This window comes from Tigriopus californicus, chromosome 7 (genome assembly GCF_007210705.1).
Source record: "Tigriopus californicus strain San Diego chromosome 7, Tcal_SD_v2.1, whole genome shotgun sequence".
Lineage (NCBI taxonomy): Eukaryota > Metazoa > Arthropoda > Copepoda > Harpacticoida > Harpacticidae > Tigriopus > Tigriopus californicus.
The window spans coordinates 5,242,399-5,266,721 of record NC_081446.1 but is presented as its reverse complement, the minus strand read 5'-3'; the positions used below and the strand labels follow the sequence as shown (position 1 = coordinate 5,266,721).

Genomic DNA, 24,323 nt, shown 5'->3' with positions numbered 1-24,323 from the left:
ACCAACCGTTGGCGTCTGGGGTTTCCTTGTGATGATGGGCGTGATGTTAATAGCGGCGTTTCCATGTTGTGTGTTCTAGTTCTTGTTCGTGAAGATCCCCGATTGATCCAGGTTCCCGCCAGTTGACGCAATGGCTGGAGGTAAAGCAGGCAAAGACTCCGGCAAGGCTAAGGCCAAGGCCGTGTCCCGGTCAGCTCGGGCCGGTCTCCAATTCCCCGTGGGACGTATCCATCGGCATTTGAAGAACCGCACCACTTCCCACGGCCGAGTGGGTGCCACGGCGGCGGTCTACTCGGCCGCTATTCTCGAGTACCTGACGGCTGAGGTGAGATCCACGATCGAAGTGGCTGAAGAGAAGCTTTGAAATGTGGCGCCTTCGTGTTAGCTATTGGACATGATTGAGAGGGTTAGAAGAACGCGTGAGTGAAGAGGGCTGATTTATTTTACAGGTGTTGGAGTTGGCGGGGAACGCCTCCAAGGATTTGAAGGTGAAGCGTATCACGCCCCGACATTTGCAGTTGGCCATCCGCGGTGACGAGGAGTTGGACACGCTGATCAAGGCCACCATCGCTGGAGGGGGTGTGATTCCTCACATTCACAAATCCCTGATCGGAAAGAAGGGGGAAGGCACCAAGAAGCAGTAAACCCCCCCCCCTGGTGTGACACCCTCTCTGCCTGACTGCCATGTACAAAGTATATTGTAAGACTATTTCTGCGGAAATTATACGAGTGGAACGACCGAATTTGTTGATGTCTGGAAGGATCCGAGTGCTTCTGGAGAATATCGAGCTCGTGGGCTCGAGTTTCCTCATCTCATAAACGTGTATGATAGTGTGTATGTCATTTTTTGCCCCACCCCTTCTCCCCTCCCTTAACTAGCCGAACCATTCCGCCCTAAACATCCCGACCCCGTCTTGATTAATGAATGTATTACAATTGAACACACCTGGAGAGTTCCAGATCTTTCACATTGAACCTGGGCCACTTGAGTGGCCGCGGGCAATTCTCATTCGTACGACCATTTTTGTCCTATCTACCGATGACAACTAGGCCGAAAATATACCAACCCATGCTTGGCCTCTCGTCCACGATTTGACCATTAGCCAATTCCGAAGATGAATAAAATGCCAGTTCCGACAAGTCGCAGCCATGCCTTCAATTCGAGCGCCTGTGCGCAACGTTATCTCTGCTATTATTTGTTCCTAGCACTCTGTACTACCGCTACTTACCTGTCTTGAAAAGATGAAAAGGCCTTTATTTGAATAGAAATGTGTCGTCGTTTTGAACATGTGTGATATCCACCATGGCCCGATCACTTCGTCGGGTTCCAATTCTTCTCCTATTTTTACTAGGCATCGGATATTACAAATTAACCAAGTTATATTCCGTGTCGATTTCGCCAGTGATTTACCAGAGTGAAGAGGATCCAGATATTTTGCGAATATGTCATTGTGATTCACCCATCATAGAGGCCTATCCCAAAAACTTGCCGGACTCGACTTGTAGCAAAAGGGCCAAAGCCAGGGGCCTTGGTCAAAAAGTGATCTCCTTTGCCTTATTCGGCGAGTATTTCGGAGACGATGGCCAACCTAATTGGTACAGCCAGGTTAGTGGTTTTAGTCGGATCTTGGCAGGCGTTTTCAATGCAGACTATTATCTAACTCAACCTCATTGCTCAGGGGGCTTGGGATAATGCGGAACTACTACCCGTTTACTACGGGTCCGATTGGATAATGAGGCTATATCATAATCAAGTTGGATTTGATGAAAAAGAGATGAGATTCTTGTGTGATCTCAAGTGTAACCACTCCCATGTTGACCTTTGTTATGTGGGAAACATTCCCCACTATGAACAAATCGAAGGTATGCAAGATCATTTCATTTGCCATGTCTTTGATAAAAGTAGACTGCGCTCTCTCTCTCTGCAGAGCATCCGGGGACTCTGTGGCGATTCCTTCCAATGGGAGATCCTTTGGTGGATGTCTTCCATGTCCGTGATCTGGATTCTCGCCCCTCTGATAGAGAGACTGCCGCGTTGGCCGAGTTCCATGAATCTCAAGAGCAATTTCATATTTTGCGGGATCATCGGAACCACCGAGCCGCAATACTAGGTATCAACATCTCACAGATCACACAAATATGGTTTGTCAATTGAAGCATACTTATCGTACATTTTCATTTCAAGCGGGAATGTGGGGTGGCAAGCCATCCATAGACAGAATAGGAATGACCACTCTTTTGAGGAAAATGCTAACTGCCTCCAATAAATTCCGTGATCACGCGCAGGACAAAGTCTTTGATCAATTCATTTTGACTGAAGCTTTGTTCCCGGCTATTAAAGGTGGTTGTTTAATCAAATCCTGACCAGACATTCACCAATGCAAGTCCACTTTTTTTTTAAATTTAGATGTGGCCATGGCTCATGACAGCTTTCATTGCGGACTATTCAGGGTACATTCTGTGCGGCCATTCCCGACTTCCCGCCCAATGGAACCTTACAACTTTATCGGAGCTCAAATGTTCGGACATGCCAAACCATATCGAGATGTTTGTCCTCCACCATGCAGACCCAAACACCACATGGACTGGCTACACTGTTGATAAAGTAGCTTTATTGTACTTTTTTTGTAACTAATAAAAAGATAACGAGTTCGTCGTTCTTAATTCCACTTCACACTACAGAATCCGGCGCCAACCACGGGAGAAACCGGATATCCCCGACCCAGCATACGACATTCGTGCTCTTGTAATCGCGATGAGGCCTCGCTAATATTTCTGGTATCGCGGCTGGACCACAATCGCTCTGCAACGGCACTGGCACGAGGCCACGCCCTCGGGATCAAATTGATCGAGTTCACGAACTCCGCCCAAATGCAAGTCTGAAAGTGGTACAAAAAAAAAGAATATGATTTAAAGATGAGTACGTCTTCTGCAGATAAACTGATTAGTAGTAAGATTATTTAATCTAGGAGATAAATAACTATTTTTTAAGAATTAAGTCTTAAAGATGATTAAAATGACAAGCAAGAGGTTTTGTTAAGTGATGCAACTGAAATCAAAGAGTACTTGTTCCCTCAAGTCGTTTCTTTACAATTTCTTTTTCCTCGCAAAATTTTAATCCGTTGATTTATCTGAAATTTTTCAATGAATGAAAATTGTAAAGCAAGGAAATCGAGTCCAGAATTTTTGCTAGTTTTCTACGCCCCAAATTTTTGAGGTAACATTTGTCATTAATGTTCTGCCATTGGACCTTGTTTCAGCATTAGACCTGCACCATTGACAAATTATAAAACTGAATGGATTAATTCTTGTTAGATAGGAGTCCCCATATCGTTTGAGCTGGCCAACATTCGAAATAAAGACTACCATTGGCAATCATCCAGACGCCATTTGTCAGTAAAAGTTGCATTCAATTGTCACGCATGGTATGTAGGTATGAAGCCGTTATGGCCTATTAGGATCCAGGGTTTCAAAACCGACCTTTTTAAGAAATACCATTTTTAGTTATTGAGACCGAAATACATGTTCTTACCTCTCCACCTAAAACCAATTGTTTGTCTTCTTCCGTTCCTGCAAAGTCGTGGGGATCTTCTTCGTACATTTCAACCCAGTCCGAGCCGTACTTGATGTAGTTCAAATAATATGGGGCTGAGAGAATAGCCGGTTGGCCTGCAGTCGTGATCTAAATGGAAAGAAATGTTTCTTATTCGATTGCCAAAACTCTGCTTTCGTCACCTGATCCGCCCATCTTCGGAAGTTTAGTTTTACAGTAGCTCACCGCCTGCATTCGATTCCGCCATCCGATCCCCCAGTTTTTCCACACTTGAACCACCGTTTCAGGAGAAATGTTATCGCCGTTATCGAAAACCTCTTGCCATACTGCAAATTTCAATTTGATTTAATACCACGCATTCCCTTAAGGATTTTGGTAATAAGCCAAACTCACCCACTGGAATATTATTTCTTGGCAGTTTGTCCACGATAACGAGGAGCGTCTCGATAAAATAAGATTCCAATCGCTTGTAATCCCCCGTTATGTTCCATTGATTCATAAAGTCATTGACGAAAGGATTGCTTCTCCTTCAAAGCAACGATCAAGGATAGGGTAAAAGTCTTTGGTTAAGGATATCATTCAACGGATTGTATTACCAACAATTAGTGGAAACTTCATCGCCTCCGATATGAATATACTCTTCGGGAAACACCTCGGAAATTTCTTGGTACAATTCTGTCAAGAACTCGAACACTTCATTTTTGGTGGGGTCCATGGGACCATATCGTCCATTTGGTCGTTCTGTGGTTGGGTCGTAACACTCGGTTAAAAGGCCGGGTTGTCCCTTTTCCCACGATTGGGTGTGTCCGGGGGTGTCGAATTCAACCATCACTCGAATGCCACGAACACGAGCACTTTCAATGATCAGTCTCACATCCTCTTGAGAGTAAACATGGGTGTAAGGGTCATATGCTCCCTTGGCACTACAAAAGAAATACAAAGCTTCTAAAATCCTTCATAGAACAAAGATTCATTATTCAAAGATCTTGGAACTCGAGCTAATTTCTATTGTGATTGATGCTCTCCCTCTACCTCAGATCCGGAAACGTCGTACTTTGGTAAGGGAAGCTCTCGGTATCCACAATATGCCAATGCAACACGTTGAGTTTGTTCATTTCCATCAAATCCAATGTTTGAAGGATAGTATTCATGGATAAGTAATGGCGGGCAGTGTCCAGCATGAAACCTCGATGAGGAAACCGTGGAAAGTCGATCACTCGGGTGACATTGATTTGATACTAGAGAGTGGGATAAGTTTCTTATCAAGCCGTACCTAATGGATGCTCAAAGGTTATTATTACTATTTATGTGCTTACGGAATAATTGTTTTCGGGAGAAATGTACACCATCTGGGAAATGCTTTCCAATCCTCTGAGCAAACCCCAAACGCTGGATGAAACCACGAATTGTTCCTCGGAAGAATCAGGGTTCAGCACAATTTCATCTATCAAGAGATAGGGTCTTGCAATATGTAATGATCCCCCACCAACCCCAAAAACACTCACAAGTTTCGTTCATCCCCATGTAAGGATATTTTTCGCAGTTTCCACAAGCAGATTCAAGAATCACGTGAATAGTATCGAGTTGACCGACATTGTAACTGAATTCTGTGGACTCGCGACCATTTAACGGAGGCTGGAACCGAAAACGAGTTTGGCGAGCTTCTCGAGCCCGTTGGGCTTGGCCAGGAAACATGCGGTCCTTAAAACGAACCACGGATTCGTTCACGATATCGCTAGAAGCAGCTGCGTTGTTTAACTAAAAAATCAAGAATTTTTTCTCGAGTTATCAAGCGTTTTTAATCTCATCTACATAGATTGCGCGTCATAGTTTTACTCACTTCCAACGCAATTTCCCAAACGTAAACAAAGAACAAATTGTGCTTAATTGGATAATTCCTATTGACTGCCAAGTTGTTGCGAAAACAGTAAGGGATGAACATGAACCACTGGAATATGGACATAGATGCTAGGGCCGAGAATTGACTTGAAGTACAATTAACTTGATTGCGTTCTGTTTCAAACGAGACTGATCTCAGGTCGCTACCACGATGGTGAATTTCAATTTTCAGCTCAATCAAATGACAAATTGTGCTTAATTGGATAATTCCTATTGACTGCCAAGTTGTTGCGAAAACAGTAAGGGATGAACATGAACCACTGGAATATGGACATAGATGCTAGGGCCGAGAATTGACTTGAAGTACAATTCACTTGATTGCATTCTGTTTCAAACGAGACTGATCTCAGGTCGCTACCACGATGGTGAATTTCAATTTTCAGCTCAATCAAATGACAGAGTCAAAAGTTATGAACCCTCTAAAGGCACACTCTACGCACAACTCTACACGAAAGAATGAGCTAGCCCTCTTGGTAATTGATTACAACGAGAGGACTAACTCATTCATTCTGTGTCTGCTATGTCTCGTGCTTTGTGGGAAAAAACCTTTTGATTCAGTTCTTTGATCAACCTGAAAGTTAAAATGCTTAACCAATACCTTTAATGGGTTCACTCACCTTCAAGTTGCTAATTCTAGTATATACATATGCCACCGTTGGTGGCATTTGAAAGAGTGAAATAATTGATATTTAAAACTGGTTTATATGGATTCTAACCTTGAATTCGAATTGATCCACTTGAAGCACGAAAAAGCTGTTCTGTCGAAATCGAATTTGCGGGTTTGGCCATACTTCCCCTGTTGTTGGCCCCACCCATGATCCAGCTTTGGGTGGAATCGGCTTGAAATCGTCGCCTTCCGCGTTCACTCCACAAAAAGTAATGAAAGCATACAAGAGACAAGTTACCACTCGGACAGGAGAATTCATTTTGAATTCTTCCTAGATGCTCCTGTTAAAATCGCGATATCTGCAGCTCTTCCAGCACAACCTTCTTGTTTCGCTAAGACAACTTGAGGAATTTAAAGGTGTGCAATGCAAAATGTCCGGACACAGTTGATTTGATCTACCCTCGACACGAATGAAGAATAGAGGAAGGTAGAGTTTGTGTTGAGTTTTCCATCGATCTTTTCAGCGCCCCAAAAGATTGTCGGAAAGGCCCTCCAATTATTCAACATTGACGAATGAGGCGAATTTCTGCTCGACATTGAGAGTTCTCTGTGCTCCCTTCCATGGTATGAGATCGACTCAGTTGAATTTGTTCCAGCGATTTCAGCGACGGAGAAACTGTTTTAAAGTGGGCACTGTCTGAAGCACAATAATAGTATAGTTCTCTCACCGAAATTTGTTGCTGGGAAGAGCAACGGGGTTTGCGTTCTTGAAAGATCGAGCCCTATTTGTCCCATTTACTTGACAATTAGTGTGAATTAAGTGTTTGACCAACGTCACTTGCTGCCCATTTTGTTTGTATGTCGTGATTTATTCAGAATTTAGCAAAGCATTGCTCAGCAGGGCCCTATATTTTTGTCGGAGCTGAACTTTTGGTTGACTGTGCGCTTTAAGCGAGCTGAACAACTAATTTCTTCATTTCCGTTTTCTCAGTCTTTTACTGGGAAAGTGAGAGTTGTGGTGGCGGATGATGACGAAAAAAGAGGATCATCATCACTCTCATCCTCAATATTGTCTTTGTCTAACGGAAGAGGCTTAACCAAAGTTTTACCCGAGGTACATGCACCATTGCACGATTCATCATTCATTCGCTTATGATAATTCATTTCCCGTCGCTTGGAATCCGGTTAATTAATTACTTTAGTTCTACCTTGATGAAGCACTTGAAATATTCCGTATAGCTTAATTGATGAGAATGACGTTATTGCCATCAAGAGACCGCCGAAGAACCAAGAGCCAAGATTAAAAGGCAAGATTGTATGGACTCTTGAATCGTTGACACTTGATACGAACTCAAGTTGGCAAGAAATGTGGGGCTTGTTGATAAATCATGTTGATAATCTAATCTTCTGATAATGAAGTTAATAAAATCGAATGATACTTCATCCAGCAAAGTAACTAATATGGGTAAAGCCGTTTGAACAGTTGACTTCAAATTAACGCTTGTTTTAATGAGCGCCCTGAGTTGAAATATTGAGCTGAGGGATGTCATACTAATCTCAGTGATTTTTTTCTCATTTCATTAATACTCTTAAAGCCTCTTTGTACAACACTTTGAAGGAATTTGAAATCGTTATAAGTTTTCGTAAATACCCTTCGTAACGTCGGTAGTTTGTTAATATAATCTATTTGTCGTCTGTTTTAACCTCAGGTCGTGAAGTTATAAGGAAACGTATGTGTCTGAAAAAGAATCATATTCTATTTGTAATTTGGAGATTCTACTCTGGATACTTTTAATCAAAACATGACCAAACCCTTCATGGTTTTGGTCATCAATGTAAAATGACATTTTTTTGCGGACTTCCTTACCGCTACCGGGATTGGAATCCCAGCAGTTCGAGACGAGAAGATTATTCATTTTACTTGACTTTTATTTATATATACTATTTGATCGACCAACGAATTAGAGTTGGCTGATCTGGCTAATCCTTGAACACAAGGTTGATCCGGAATTTTAGTCAAAAACTTGTCCAAGTCTGATTTAAATCCTGCTACTGGATCAACGCCTACATAAGCCCTACGAATATTTGAGGGCAGCAAATTGAACAATCTAACCAAACCATTGACGCAAGTTATCGTCAGGAATCCAATGCAATGGCGGCGTCAGAGCGTTAAACGTTAATCTTGAATTAACAGAGGTAACATTTTTCGCTAACGAGGAAACTTAGACTTTTCTTTTAGGTTAACGGAGCGGTGCAACTGCTTTTTAAATCTGATAATTAGGGGTCGAAAAAGATATTTTTTTTAGGTTAAATTAAGTTTTCAACTATTTTGGTCAATTTGGGGCAAAAAAAAAATATTTCATGAATTTTAATCATGAAATAACCTAAAACCCAGGATTTTCGGGGAAGTTGAAAGATTTTGGTCAAGTTTAGGGAAAATTTAACAGAAATACAGGGTGCGTGTAAAAGAATTCCGGGCAATGTTCGTCCTCACTCAAAGATTTGTTTGACATACAACCTCAAGCTTTCATTGAGAGGAAGTGTTGAGCACATACAGTAGCGTCATACACTTACAGCAATGTCATACTGCAAATGATCTAATTTCAATCTGAAGGCAGGTGGTAACCCTCCCATCGTTTGCCATTAAAACAATGTTCTAAAATGCAAGTGAGAGCTGTATTAATGTCAGAACCAGAACTAAAGGCCTGATGAAGATCGACAAGAGGCCCAGGGAAATGGCTGAGCCTTTCGCAGTCCATCCTCAAACCGTTGATTAAAGGAGAACTTCATCCAAGAACAACGGATCCCCATGCAACAAATCCAGACCAAGGGCAAAGATCTGGGATTGCAATGAGCCCAAAGAGCAAGAAGATCGTCAAAGATATCAACCAAGCTATTGATTCCTTAAATACCACACTTATACTTAAATATTCAAACAGATAAAAAAACTATGGTCACCTTTTTAGACTTCGTATTTTTTCGGATTTACGTGACTTAAAAACAACTATTTTGACCAGAATTACCTTTTTTCTATTTTTCCAACTTCTACTGATAATCTTCAATTTGGCTGATGAAAACAAAAAAGGTATATTTCATCTATTAGTTTTCTCACCTGGAGACAAATTTCTTTTTCATTTCATTTTTTCTCGAACTCATTGTCTCTTGATGTCAGATGAAGGTGACGATTAATTTCTATATGTGAATTGCCATTACGTTATGTCAGCCATCTGTCTTGGTAGCGAATAGTACGAAAACATCTACGTAGAGACATGGGATCCGAACGGATGGGAAAATTCTGTATTCTGTATCTATCCATTTACTTTATTCAAAATTGACACTTCAAAGGATCACAAGATCTTGTCTAATAAATAATCATTGGCCAGCTTTGACGCAAAATCAACCTTTGGGTTCTCAGGAGATGTGGTAAAATTTATCTGGCAATTACATAAAAATTGGGTTTTTTGATAGCATTCAAACTTTACATGTCAATAAAATGAAAATGACTTGCCTTCAGTTTCTAATTCTACCACTATATTTCGAATTTTGGCTCAGAGTTGCTAAGACTGAGATCGAAAGCCCATTCAGAGTCCATATTTCCAGAAGTCTGTGTTCACTGAAACGCCAGAAACTCAATTTAAATTAAAAATTCACTTCTGTCACATTTCGTGCGAAAGTAAAGGATCTTTTACTTTGTATAAAAAAAGATCACTTCTTATTCTAAACGATATGACCATTTATTTCGCAAGCTTCACATTTGAAATAGAATCCCTCACATCATTGCGCTTCAAATGGGTGAAGTAGTGGGGTTATATCAATTTGTTTTGGGAGCGTATGTTTAGATTTCTCACATTTTCAAATGAAAAAGCGAAAACATGGTTACCGACGTTGCAAAACCTTTTGACCAATCAAAGTATGATGATTTGCAAAGTCTTGAAAGCTTTTTCAAATTCCCTTAGAACGGCTTTAAGACGTTCGTACTTTTCGTTCCATATTCATAAGTATCTCCTAGTCAAGAATTTCGGAACAAGTTGAAAAATCATACACAGAACCTCAATAACATCTGTTCCGAAGGAAGTTTGCTTTGGGTTGCACGAGTTGCTTCAACAACCAAAATGCAATGATATATTTATTTTTCACTTTTTGCAAATTCAATGTTTGCTAGTCTCTGCAGACTTATGCCATTTTCAAGCTAGGCGGCAGACATAATCTTTTGATGCTAATTGTCTTGGTATGCAAAATTCGGTTGTAGTGTAGGCCCGGATGGCGTCAACATGCTTGGTCAAAATGAAAATAGATTAATGATGGTCAGTGGCCGCAGAAACTAAATTCAGTAAAACCGTCCCAAAATAGTGCGCACCATATTTCAATTTTGGCAACCTAAGTTGTGTAACTCCAATGATAAGAATACATATGGCGAATGCATTTTGATTTTAGAAGCACTTCGTACATTTGCTGATACGTTTTCTCAACTTGAAGGAAATTTGTTAAAAAGGGCCCTCGCGTTAGCTGGAAGTGAAGAAAATGGCCAGGTTTAGTAGGATGTTTTTGTAGGTTGATTTTGACACTGATATAGTACATGAATACCTGCCTTCCCCAGAGGGATCCACTATCCCCAATTCTTTTCAATCTTTATGTATCCGACCTGCCCGAAGCCCTCACCCACCAAGGCCCCACCATCAACCATTTTCCGGTACAATATCTGCAATACGCAGACGACCTGGTTCTCTTGGCTGATTCAGCCGTGGAATTGCAAAATGCCATCGATGCGCTCCACGGCTACTGCCAAGAGAACGGCCTTCAAGTCAATTTTCCATAAAGGTCGTCTGCCTCCCACCTCCTTCCATATCCACCATAGTCTGATTGAAATCGTCAAGAATTTTTGTTATGTCGGTTTCACATTCTCCACTCAACTCTCCTTCACCAACCATCTCAAATCATTAATAGTCAAAGCCAGGGCCAGGATCGGATGCATGTACAATAGACTTCCTATCAAGAATCTCCCCCTTCCAATAGTTCTTCAACTCTTCCGGACCTACATCACTTCAATTTTTCTCTACGGCCTTCACCTTTGGCTTCCCAACTCCGTCCAATCCGCCCTCAAACCCACCGACGCCACCTTCACCAAGTTCCTCAAACGATACCTGTGCGTGCCCAAATATGCAAAAAATGCATGGACACATTTTCTATGCGAAACCGAGCTCCTCGCCATCGGGCTGGCCAGGTTAGTGTCCAACAGTGTTGGGAACCTGACCTTTCCGGAGGTAATGTCCGGACACAAGTTATCATTACAGATCAAGAACTTGCTAACACCTTATCGTCCTTGGCCCGACATCCCTTCGGAGTATTGGCGGTCACGCACCTTTGTCCGGCTCCCGACCCAATGCCATCAACGACGGGAGCTGACAAAAGATCTGTTCAATCTGACCCACCCACTCTACTGCAATAACCAAGATTTTCATCATTTACCTCAATCCACCTGTTTTTGTGTTGTCTGCAATTCCCCTCTTCACTTTTTTCACGTGCGTTGAACAATACTAGTCATACTCACTGTGAAACCAATTTCTAGTCAGTTATTTTATTTCATTTAACGTTTTGACATTTTCCTTTTATATACTAACAATGCTTGTATAATGCCTATAAACCATATTTATATTTATTTTTACGCCCTGACATGACCAAGAGTCGCAGTAAAGATGTATTATTACTATTTTTATTATTTTCTTCATTTTCAGCGAAGGCAGTTTTTTACACCGATTCCTTTCAAATCAAAAGAACAATTTGGCGAACAAACGACCTCAAATAAATTAGTCTCAGAATTGAGGTGAAGTTTCTCCCATGATTTTTTTAACGTCTCGCTAAATTTTCGAACAAGTCGAAAAGTGAAAAGTCGACATGATTCAAATAATCATTGCAAGAAAGAAAGTTCAAGAAAACCTCACTGGATAACTTGGTAAATGCAGTGTGCCTAGCATTTTGTTCCAAATAACAATGCAACAAAAGGGTCAAAAACGACGTTTGCCATTTTGGGCCAATTTTCTTACATTTTCGCACATTTTTCGCATTTTTTGCGTAAAAATCTGTTTTAGCCCAAAAGGCATTTTTTACGCCGAATAATCAGGCATCATTGAAATGTCAGTTTCAATTATTTTCATTTAAAAAATACTTTCCACATCACATTATTGCTTGTTAGTCATGTGACAAGCCTTCAATTAAAAAGTTTCAGCCATCCTCAGCCAATGTCAGGGGGGGCAACTTACGGAGAATTCGGACCTTGTTAGAAGTACTCTGATCCATTGAATTTTAAGCAGTAAAAATTCTAATGCTTTGTCAAGCCACATATTGTTGTTTCAGAAGCTCATTTGAGCTCATTTGCAAAATTTTTGGGCTTCAAAAAACATTTCAACAAGTTAAAACATCCAAAACTTGGAGGTGGTTCATTTCTTTGCAAGGTCGCCACACCCTATAGACGGACGGACGTTTTTGTAGGGCGCATTCATGACAAAAATACGAGGCAATTAAGAGCCCACCCACACAAGAGAAACGGCGCATTGAGTTTATGAGCCCAGTCATAAAATTGCTGTAAAAGATTACTGATCAAATGGTTTGATCAGATTAGAAACGTCTTTCTGTTTTAATTGGTGCCACATTGACATGATTCAATTAACAACTCAATCGACTGAAGGTCGACACTTAAAAATGTTTGAATCGTCTGGCTTGAGGAAGAGCTATTGGATTTCAGGTCGATTTGAAAGTCAGAAAAATATGTGTATACGCTCACAAACAAGATTCCAAAAAGCAAAAAGAGGACAAATGAGTTTTTCAGCTCCTCCCTCAAAATATTTTTTGCGATTTTTTTTAGTCGAGTCTCTAAAGATTGAAAAAATAGACACTTTTTGGCAAACAAGTACGATAGTGATTTTTTAAAAACATCTGTACTGAACATGCTAAATGACGAATGGAAGATGGTCTTTAATGTTAACAAATCAGAGGGAGTCAGTTGCGGTTCAAACAAGTATACTTTATCACTTAAAACATATTTAATGGCACATCAGACAAAAACTTTTGAATGTCAAAATCATCAAATCTATTAGCTGTACTTTCAGAAAAAAAATCATGAAGATACATTAAGCGGCAGCTGAGCTGCTACAAGATACAAGATGTAAAGTCCAGATTTCGTCAAAATTGGCTGCAAATTGCCCTTTGAGGGTTTGGGGATTAATTTATCGCTCTCATGTATTTAAATAAATTATTTTCGTTGATTTGTAAGATTTCTTAGTAGTCAAAATGGTATATTGAGTCACTTAAAACACGTAAAAAGTGAAAGTTTTGGAAATGGAATTATAAATATCGCTCTAAAATTTTACTGTTTGCTAATGAAAGTTTCATCATTCTGTTCAGCGTCCAAGTTTTCCTATTATAAGCATGATTAAAATCTTGATCAAAAGCGCTTCCTTAAAATATCATTGATTTTCGTAAAATTGCAGCAAAATGCCTAACAAAGTATATTGAAAATATTCATAAAGTAATGCTCCGCAAATATGCAGTTTTCATGTGTTTTAATTGACTTAATGTATTTGTTCGGGGCAATACAGCATCGCACAAGGTAATAAAAAATATCTGCGTGCATGAGATAAGAAATGTATTCATCATGTATTAAATGCGGTCAGCGCATTTGGCCAACCAACTTGTAATTTAGCCAAGCGGTCGCTCGGTATATCGTCATGAAATTTGAAATGAAAGTCCAACTCATACATTTGATAGTTTTAATGTTATATATTTTATGCGTTATTGTCTGATATGCCATAAAGCTTGCTTTGAATGACATGATATATTTTTCAGACAGGCAACAGACTTTTTTTTATAAAACAGAAATTGTTTCTCCCGGTTTGTTGATTTCAAAAAACATCTTCAAAAGTCATGAGAGCATTATTAAACATTATCTAATAGCATACTAACCGTCGAGTACAATAAGCGTCACTGCCTTCCTTCGTGCATTTTTAGCCCATTTTTCTGCGTCTAAGCCAGCAGTCAAAGTGAGCGCAGGTGCTGACCATGCAGCATTTCTGGCTGAATTCTTGGCAAAAATGTGAGATTCCGAGTCGACTGTTCGATCACTTGGTAGACACAATTTCATAAAGTTATCATGCCGACAAGTGTGTCTATTGCACGGTTTTAGAAGAATGACAAATCTTGACAGGTGTAACGGTATTGAACTCATTCTTAAGGAGAGTAGCTTTTTCTCAATTGGCAAGGCAACAAAAGAAAAGCTCAAAAGGACTCTAAGGATGTGGTATGTTGATTTATTGGGCTAATAATATCGCATGTAAATACAATGCTCAAGATCATGTAAACGGATTGTACAAAAACATCTTACGCCAATCTTGAGCGTGGGAACGCTCGTTGCCCATGTACGTAGTAAGTAGAATGTACATCATATGTACGTAGCAAGTAAGACAATACTTGAGAGGAATGGCGCTTCACTCCAGGATATTGCAAAAGTGATCAGACCGAATTGAAACTCGAGCTCGACGGATTGTTTGCTTGGCAACTATTTCTCCAATTGAATCCGGAACTTGAGCACAAAGTAGCCCAGAACTCGAAGAAGTACAAAGAAGGCCAGCAAACTAACGACGTCGATCCAGAAAACTCCTTCATCCATGGCAAGTTCCTCCAGGAACTTCTTCGGATACTTGAAGTGGCAATAAGGAATCGAGCATTGGAGAGTTTCCCGCTGAAATCCATAGATAGCCAAGATCGTCCCTTCGAAACCATAACGAACGTAGGCCGCGTAAGCCAACCATTGAAGGAAAATGGGAATGTTATTCAAGGAGACAAAGAACCCTGGAATTAAAGGAATAACACACATGAATGATTGGAGCAAAGTTTGTGCTCGGGCGTTTGCTTATCACCAAAGCGTAAAACGCGAGAAAGCCATTCACTTGATATAACAAAACTATGTGGAGTTCCCTAACCTAGCTAACTAGACAGTTGCCACCAGGGTAAGGCAACAGCAGGAAACGTGCCCTGTACCCTATGGCATAACTTTGGCTGATGAGCGGTCCCACAAGACTTGGGCCGATTTAACAACGCTCAATGGACAAAGCCAACAACGAGTACGTAAACTCACGAGGCGGGACGTGGAATTAAATGGTGTCCATTGCCACGTGGAAAGCTCGTGACACGACTAAGTACAGTTGTCAGCATTTCACGGGACGGAATAGCCATTGGGACCACCATTCATTTTCCATTCCCATAAGGAGCTTTTCGTACGTTTATACGTATACCCTGGGGGAGAAGGAATCATAGACAGTGTTAAACCCCACGGCTTCATGAAGGTGTAGTGTCAGGTTGGGGATAATTTTCAGATTTAGATCAAATTCTTGGTGGGATTTGGGTTGTAAAGCGCGTTCGAGGATGCATTGCATGAACGGGAGATAATAGCCAATAAGAACAAGTTGAAAACAGCTTCACTCAGGAGACTTTCGCTTGCTGTCTCCAAGGCTTGAAAGTACTCAATGTACGTAGGTTGGTGAGTTGGGCTCAGATTTCCTTACTTCTTAGCGCTCAAAACACATTTTTGTACTTATGTATTTCTGGACTCAAAGGCTAAGTGAAAAGGAGCACCGAACCCAATAGCTGGAACGTGCAATTAAAGAACGTGCTTAGCTTTCCTGGACCTCATCACTAAATGTTGTCCCAAATCCAGCTACAAGAGGGGAGCAAGTTGGCAATTGATATGTCATCATATGTATGTATAAACTGAATTTAGTGCCAGCACTTGCAATGCCTTACTTGTTAAGGGTAGTCGCATGAATTAATATTGATTTCATCATGACCCTTTTCGTCTTGGAAATTTCAAGTGGAATATATGAGGGGGTCCAAAAATCGATTCCGTTTTGAGACGCGAAAGGCAACCAAAAATGAGGAATCGAGTTTTTTGTTGGGTTCAAGGAATCATGGAATTTTGATGAGCTTGGAAACATGTTTGAAACCGGTAATATCTGGGTCGAAAGATTCAAGGAAGTACACTAATTGCAGAACGGAAAATCCTGGCAAAGTGCCAAGTTGTCGAACATCCGAACACTGTTCCATGTCAAAACCACGCGGTCATCCGTCGGGAACAAACTTGCCATCTTGAGGTAAACGAATGGGCAAGTGGCTGTAGATATAATAAAAGCGCTTATTGAATACTCAGGACACACTTGAATGTTTCTGAAATGTTTCCGATTTCAATCCATGAACTGACTATTTAATGCCGGATGAGATGTGCTCTCAGTGGCTTTTATCACTTTGATGTGTGGCACCTTTTTCAATATGTGTCAATGCTGCTAAAATCATGATACACTGTCGATCCGAAAGCCTAAGCCTGAAAGACTTGCCAAATGAGACTTTATCGAGCTTTCGAACGGCAATGTAAAATACCCAACATACAAAATAACGAGGCATCTTACAATTGTGAACCGTTTCAATGTATTCAACTCACCAGAAAATAAGAGGATGGGAATGGTGGTGATTGGTCCAAGGTAGACCGCGGATTGCATGTCTACCGCACATCCGATCACCAGCCCGAGGCTCTGAGCCACGAGAGACGTGAGTATGCACATGAGAAGAAACATGCCCAACCTGGTGAGCTCCAGGGGTTGAGAAGTCATGAAGTAGACAATGAGGAGAAATATCGAGGGAAATGCGATCTGAAAGGGCAAGTCGGCGGCAAGCTTGGCCAGGTAGTAGGACTTCATGCTGTACCAGTAGTTCAAATGCTCGCGTTTGAAGGTGGCCATCTCGAGGGGAAATGTCATCACAGTTGGCATCATGGCAGTGAACATACTGAACAACATGCAGAAGAACAGCATTGCACTATTGTTGTAGACTTTACTGGCCTCATTCCCAATATCCCAGTAGAGCAATCCTAAGAGAATCCCGATGGCTACATGTGATATGAATCTTAACTTGGTCAACGTCTCGTCCCGAATGATGCACTTAAATGTCCGAACCACCAAGATCCGAAACTGAGTCCGGGCTGTGGTTGGAAACGTGTGAGCATGTTTCCCCATACTCTCGTCGGAATCACCCAAGAGAGAAGCTTGGAGTTCGCCATTTCCATTTCCATTTCCAATAGCTCCGTTACTAGTACCCGCTAGTCCGTCCTCTGGCATGGATATGTGGAGTGTTCCCGAGGATGATTTGGTGGGCTGTTCTTCTGAGATGGATTTCAAATTGACGTTTCGAGGACCTGCCCCAATGTCCTGACTAGATTTGGTACTTGGAGAAGGCGAATCATGGCCTAGACTTGTGCATTTCCCAGCATTTACCGCATCCACGAGTGTCTCTGTGTAGTTGCCGTATTCTCCTGTGGCAATTTCCATGACAAAGTCCGCCGGATTGTGATAACTGGGACAATCCAACCCCATGGAGGAGAGGAAGGGCACCAATCCTTTGACAGTTCCTTTGTAGACGTTCTGGCCGTCAGCAAGTATGTAAAGTTTATCAAACATTTCGAAGATTCTCGCTGACGGCTGATGAATCGTGCATATGATCGTTCTGCCCTCTCGTGCTAATTGCTTTAGAAGAGATATACATTGAGAGCAGGAGGCTGAATCGAGGCCCGAGGTTGGTTCGTCTAAAAACATCACAGGCGGATTGTTGACCAATTCTAAACCAATGGCGAGTCGTTTTCTTTGACCTCCACTGATCATATTCGTCCTTGTTTCCAAGCACTCCGTGAGACCAAGGTTGTCAGTAATTTCCTTGATAACGAGAGCCTTTGTCTCAAGCGGGGTTTCCTCACCCAACTTCAAATTTGTAGCAATTTCCATGGCTTCTTTGACGGTCAGATTCGGAGAGAGACAATCGTCCTGCATAATGTAGCACGACATTTTTCGAAATTTCCTCAGATTTCGGGTTTTCCCGTTGATGGATATTTCACCCGTGACGTTGGACGTCCGATATCCGGCCATGATATTCATGAGTGTACTCTTACCAGCACCGGATGGTCCCATGATGGCAATCAGCTCTCCCGATTTCAGTTTGCCACTTACGCCTTTCAAGATGGTTTTCCGTCCAGCAAAGGTCTTCATGATGAGTCCGTGTTTCTCCGGCACCGAATAGACCAGGTCCTTGAACTCGATGTCCACAGGAGGACGCTTGGCTAGATTGGTCATCATCTTGCGCTCCGGATTTTGATTCGAACGTGTTTTCGACACTCCAGTTAAAATTATACCTTCTGACTTGTATGCAACGACCCCATTAATTTCCTGAACGTTGTTTGATTCAGTGCTAGTAGTTTCAGAACTGAGCTGTTTCTCTTTCAAGTTTGTCTCACTGATCATGACCATTTCGAGAGTTTTTGCTGGCGACGAGCCGGGCTCATTGCAATCTGAGGCAAGCGGTAGATGCCCGTCATGTTCTTGGTTAGGGTGAACAACATCTTTTTGAAGGTCCTCTTTGCCATGCTCGGCAGCTGGAAGCTGTGGTGTTGCCAAGTTTGGATGATTTCCTCCCGACATGACAGACAGCCCGTTCGTTCGCTCTCAGAACAAAGGCCTTCCTCCTCCGCCTCCTCCTCTCCCGTACCTCACAAAGCTTCGGTAGCACCGCACGAGAGTGAGAAATACTTCTCGAGTGCAGCAAAAAAGATCATTCAAGCTCCGAAGTGTTCACCACCAAGGATTGTCCTCTCGTGGATATGCTAGTGTTTTCAAGACACTGATACAGGTGCACCATTGACGGACGAGTTTTCTCGTTGTTGTAGGACAAGAGGATGCCGGTTGGTGCCAAACCAACGTTATTTGGATGAAACGGATCTGTTCAATTTGGATTTCGAGTTCACCTCACCTTAACCTCGAGATTTCAAGCTTCTCTTCAAAGGTCACACAGATGTTATCACCGAAATGGACAGAATGTTTGATGTCAATACACTACTATACTTCTGTCAAGAGATGAATAATCCACTTAAGGGTGTACAGTAGTTGTCAGGTCAGCGAACGATTTCGCACTGAAATGACACTTGCCGAGAAGACGGCCTTTCCTTCTCCCGCTCTCTCATCCTCCGCCACTTCGGCTGTCTCACTCACAATACGACGTATACAAGGGTGAACCATGATGTGTACAGTCTTGAACGAGCTCAAGTTCATCCCGCACTGACAAGCTTTGTGTTCCTCTCTCCTACTCCGCTTCTCTCATTCGTGCTGGTCCTCCTGGATCAGTTGTTCTCGGGGGAAACTCCAGGGAGGCACCCAAGAGCAAGCCAAATGAAATCGAAGACGCTTATTCTTGTTCCTTTCCGAAGCCTGAGCTCATTTAGCCTCCAGGCGCGATTGTGACCTGCCGTGTTCCATGTATGGAACCAAAAGGATTCAGAAGAAAAGCTCCTTTTATTTCAAATGGTTGTCGAGGTTACGAAACTGTATGGAATGGTAACCTGTCCAGTATATGTGATTTCCGATTATTAGAATGATGTGGAATGAGAAATAAAACGTATTCATACAGGCCACTTCAAAGCCCGCTTTAGCAAGGCACATCAGAAGTTTTTGCGCAACGCAAGTACTCTCCCTCTCTCTATTAACGTTCCTCCTTGTTCCTACTGTAGACATGGAAAGCGCGAGAGGCATACGCGGACTTGTTCCAACTTCCTTGCGCGTCTCTCTCTCTCTCCATTTGACAAAGAATGCCGTTGTCCCAGGGCATTGAGTTCACTTGCACTCAAAATGAACTCAGCGATGGTCGTGACGACACTGCATGGTTTAGATCCCCGAGTGCAGAGCAAAGATAAAGGTTTTTGTCTCATTCAGGAAACGGGTATACATTGAATTGTTTTCTAGGCTAACTTGCTCTGTTGATTTGCTTGAATTCCTGTTCCATTGAATGAAATGTTGGTGGCATGAGGATGATATAAGACAAAGGAAGCTTCTTGATGTTGATTTGCTAGACATAACCTAGGCATGATTTTCCTGAATTACTGTACATACTTCATACTAAAGTGAGTCGTCAGAGGGCTCATTCAAGAGTTCAAGGAAAAAACATCCTTCATTCTATCCTAAATTCAATGAGCCTTTGGCGAACGAAAATACTCCTCCCGACGATAACGCCGCCTCTATCCATGATTCTAGAACAACACCCTCCAACGCGTTCGTTTGCACCGGGAGTGTACCTAAACTCTCTTTGAAACAGAGAAGAGGACCTGGAAGAGATGCTCGGAATCAAGTCAAGTAATTGAGAAAAAATGCCTTAGAGCCTAGGTACTCTTGGCTGATGAAGTTTGCTATTTCGTAGTAGTCGACTGCCAATTTTAAGCGAAGGCCCCGACTGACTATAGACGTAAGGGTGTGATTGATAATGGTGCAAAGGTCAGCATCAACAATTGTGCGTTTCGTTTAATTGAGTAGGTTTTTTCTCGCCGGCAATAAAGCTAGTGATACCAATGATTGGCCTGATACACTGATCTTTGTTTGAAATTCCCAATGATTGATGGGTTGTTTGGTTTCAGTTCATTAGCCCGAAAATTCTGCGACGTTGGCTGGAAGTAAAGGTTTATGCTCTGCTCTGGAGTTTCTGATAATGAAAAGCACATCGTCATCATATAGCACTACTTCAGAACACACACACACATACACACATGTTTGGAGTGTCAAAATGGCAATATTCAGCATTCCGCTCATCATCAATGTCTTCTGAAAGCGATGGTTTCGTGTGTATGGCACGAACTTAGCGGTTTGGAGCTTTTGACAATACAGGTAAAGAAATTGGGCTCGAGACAATCTAATGCTCCTTGTCATAAAAAATAACTCAATTTCTCAATGGCTTCTATCGCAAATCATGGAGGTTTATACAGATGGTGATGGAAATGTCTGGACAATGCAAATCAAAACCGTCAAAGGCAGTCAAAAGTTTATGTCCAATAAGGCTATTGGTGGGCTTTGTCTCCATTACGCAGTTTGAAAGATTCAAATGATTATCTGTTTCTGTGTTTCTTAACATAAAAATTGCTTGTCAAAAAAGCAAATGCCATCCTGAAACAACATCTGATGGACCCTGGCTAGAGTGACAATATCTACGATTCAGATCATTTCTTGAGAATGATAGGATTGGGTTAACCCTTGTCGTTGCAAATGGAATCACATATTCCACAAGGTATCGGATCAGTTCTCCATTTATAATTAATGATGCCTGTCATAACAAATACCGCACAAAATTGTCCAAACGGGAAAGCCCGCCCTGACTATTTGCACATTTTAGGAACAGCCTTGAAAACGACCGGTCTTAAAGATTGCCTATTTGTGCATTCCTTGAATTCACTTCTGGCCTCAAAGAAAAGAGAAGGGACCTTCGAGGGTTAGTGAGTTTAGATTCTGAATATTGCGGTGTTTCCGAAAGCCTGAACAAAAATGAAGTAAGGCCAAGAGAATGATAAAGGTTATCCTCCACCGATTAGTTGGCTGTGCTCATTTTTGAATTTGTGGCCAAATGTTAAAATGTTTAGAGAAAGACTTTAAGACGTTTAAAAAAGTGCCACCGCCAACTAATCGGTGGAGAATAACGTTTACCCAAGAGAATGCATTGTAGTCAGGGATAAGAAATTATTAAAAACCATTTTCTACTACCTCGCAGAAATTGGTGGCAGAAAATGGCAGACAAAATAAGTGGCAAAAATGGCAGAAAATGGCCTAAAATGGCAGAAAATAGAATTCTTTGCATCATTCTAAATCATCTTTTTCTAGTATTTACGCTCACTTCCGTTAATTTTTAAGCCTAGATGTATGTAGTTTTGACACGTTAGGATGGGTATTTTGTATCGAATGTGAGATACAGCCACTAAACGTCATTGGAGTGTGATCAAGTTTGAATTTTGCCACTGCAATTGATTTGAGTTAGGGATGCTATTTGAACTAAACTTTTTAAAGTCGAAGTGACGACGATTGCATTTAAAAAACTCATATCGTATTCAATAACCATTTTGATGACTATGAAAAAAAACCTGTAATTGTTGTGGCTAGGCCTTGGATACTGCGAGTGGTCTATGGATACTGTTATGAATTCAATCAACCATCAAACAGTATAAATATCAATATTTGAGGAATATTTTGCATTTCAACCAATGCTATATCAATATGCTTTGTAGCAAAGGACACTTGAAAAACTTATCCAACCCATATGATCCTTCTTATCTTTGACATCTTTTAGAATCAAGATCGGCCATTCTAAACACCGGCGGCCATTTTTGACCACCCTCCAACAATTTCTGCCATTTTAGCCACTCTCTGTCATTTTCTGCCACGTGTGGCAGAAAGTGGCAGAAATTCGATCAATCTCGATTTTTCCCATCACTGATTGTAGTGCTTGGGCGAGTCAGGACTCGAGTTCAAATGCACTCGAGTTTTTTACTCAATTTTAGAGAAATTGGCCGGACTTGAGTCTTTTAGAAAGGACTCGAGTCTGGACTCGTCAAAAAAAGTCTGGTCGTTTCACACGTCGATTATCAAAACTTTATGTAGTTGGCCAAGAGCAGGTCTAAAATGCAAATTTTATGTGGTAATTATTGCATAACTTTGATCACATCTCCTGAGCACCTTAAGCATGATCTTGGTCTCTCAAGTGGCCATGTTCATCTATTTGACAAGATCTTATGATGCTATGATAAGCATAAGCTTAGGTCAATCCGACCAAGGTGCTGATGGAAAAACAGGCTCACGCAGTAGTTGAGTCGATTGATTTGACCAATGTACGAGTAGTAGAGCACGAACAGACAGTTGTTGGGAAGACAGTCTGTCCTGTCTACCGGAAGCAGCCTTGTCCTGAAGAAAGAAAAGGCTGTCAGTTTGACCACCCTAAATGGTGTCAAAAGCTCAAGTTCGGCCTTGAAAAGTACAATAGGAAGAAGGGATGTTAAAAGGCAGATTGTCATTTTTCCCACCCGTACATGTGCCGTCAGTCCATGATACTTAAAACGTGCTTTAATGTACGGTGTACCTCCGTCCATGTAGGAATGGATTAGTTCAATTTCGCAGAGCTGACCCTATTCCTAAACATAATCCTAACCCACCCTCTTTTCTAAACCCATTCAGCTTTCCCCCTTCCCCTCCTCCTACCTCCCACTTTCCTCCTCTTCCTTCAAATTCCCAATCCATCCCTATTCCTATAAACACTCCACTCCCTAATATTCCTTGCCCCACCCCTATTCCCAAAATACGTTCCTATTCAAATAGAGCTGCCCTACCCATTCCTCAAACCCACCATCCCCATTAGCTTATGCTTTGCCTCCAATAGAACGTGGCTTTGTTGATAAGAGGGATTTTTTACGGTTGGAGAGGATGGTCCAAGATCTTGAGAACTTGGTCCGTCAAAAGAGAGGCCCGTAAGGGGGCTATATTTGAGCGTGCATTGTCTGATTTCTAAAAAAAAGACAACGCGAAAGTTAAGATCTTAGAAGAATTAGACGTTGAGAGAGAGATTTCATTCATCTCTATAACAGAAACCTGTCTTCGGCCAGGGGTCTTAGATGAAGAACTAATCATAGTTGGTTTCAACTTACAGTAGTTCGTTGTGATAGGATACGCCCTGATAATCCCATATTACCAGATGGGGGTGTATGCCTATATGTTAGGAATGATTTGCACATTAGTCATGTACCAATGTCGAATGGAGAAGTAGAGGTCTTAATTTGTCATATCCGAGGGCTTGATCTGTCTATTGTAACAATGTATAGACCCCCTTCTTGTTCAGTAAGCTCTTTTATGTCAGCTCATTATGTTCTCGAGATAGGGTCGGCCATCACTCAAAAGCCGGCGTGCTCTGGAGTAAAACCGGTCAAAAAGGTCGGTGTGGGAAAGTTCAAGTTCAAAGACGAATATTGGCCCCAAATTGCTGAAAGATTAGACGAACTAGACCTGGTTTCAATTCTGAATCCATAGAGACTAAATTAATTTCAGTTTTTGAGGCAGTTTGCTCCAATCTAACAATGCCTGAATGTGTTCTGGAAGGTGGGACACCGACAAAAATTCCAACATATAGGAAGACTTTGTTCAAAAAGAGTTGCAAATTAGCAAAAAGGCTTGAGAGCATTTCTCTCATGCAAAGTCTAAAAGAAAGATGAAACACCCTGTTGGGCCTTTTGAGGTTGCTGGGGAAGCCTTTAGCAAAGTAGATGCCATGGCTAACATATTAGGAGATCAGTTCTCTGGTGTGTTTTCAACCCCACTGAGTTTAGACGCAACATCTCATTGTTCTAATGACGAGTCTGTTGAGATTGATGACATTAGTTAAATTGAG

At 41.6% G+C, this 24,323-nt stretch overlaps 4 protein-coding genes across 5 annotated transcripts in view; 2 read left to right on the top strand and 2 right to left on the bottom strand.

Moving 5' to 3' along the window:
* Positions 1–1,088, top strand: part of LOC131883869 (histone H2A.V) — a 1,525-nt gene extending 437 nt beyond the window's left edge. Inside the window, exons 2-3 of the mRNA XM_059231468.1 lie at positions 80–325; positions 450–1,088. Coding sequence (XP_059087451.1) covers positions 131–325; positions 450–644 — 390 coding nt within the window. The 5' untranslated portion in view covers positions 80–130 and the 3' untranslated portion in view covers positions 645–1,088. The remainder of the gene's footprint in view (positions 1–79; positions 326–449) is intronic.
* Positions 1,089–1,286: 198 nt separating this feature from the next.
* LOC131883868 (uncharacterized) lies at positions 1,287–2,652 on the top strand. Its single transcript, XM_059231467.1, has 5 exons — positions 1,287–1,606; positions 1,680–1,863; positions 1,929–2,111; positions 2,186–2,341; positions 2,408–2,652. Exons 1-5 carry the CDS (start codon positions 1,304–1,306, stop codon positions 2,599–2,601), a joined length of 1,020 nt encoding a protein of 339 aa, XP_059087450.1. The 5' UTR covers positions 1,287–1,303; the 3' UTR covers positions 2,602–2,652.
* Positions 2,591–7,515, bottom strand: LOC131883867 (beta-hexosaminidase subunit alpha-like). 2 transcript variants are annotated; one of them, XM_059231466.1, is made up of 9 exons: positions 6,169–7,505; positions 5,059–5,311; positions 4,870–4,997; positions 4,586–4,791; positions 4,150–4,476; positions 3,947–4,080; positions 3,779–3,879; positions 3,533–3,682; positions 2,591–2,879 (listed from the first exon to the last, which is right to left on the bottom strand). In XM_059231466.1, exons 1-9 carry the CDS (start codon positions 6,376–6,378, stop codon positions 2,661–2,663), a joined length of 1,728 nt encoding a protein of 575 aa, XP_059087449.1. In that variant the 5' UTR covers positions 6,379–7,505; the 3' UTR covers positions 2,591–2,660. The 2 variants fall into 2 exon arrangements, 1 of the variants encoding a protein (XP_059087449.1); XR_009373657.1 differs by having other exon boundaries at positions 2,739–2,879; positions 3,951–4,080; positions 6,169–7,515.
* Positions 7,516–14,345: 6,830 nt separating this feature from the next.
* On the bottom strand, positions 14,346–19,276 carry LOC131883761 (ATP-binding cassette subfamily G member 4-like). Its single transcript, XM_059231314.1, has 2 exons — positions 16,543–19,276; positions 14,346–14,900 (listed from the first exon to the last, which is right to left on the bottom strand). The coding sequence occupies exons 1-2, from the start codon at positions 18,563–18,565 to the stop codon at positions 14,608–14,610; spliced, it is 2,316 nt and encodes a 771-aa protein (XP_059087297.1). The 5' UTR covers positions 18,566–19,276; the 3' UTR covers positions 14,346–14,607.
* Between the last annotated feature and the right edge of the window lie 5,047 nt (positions 19,277–24,323).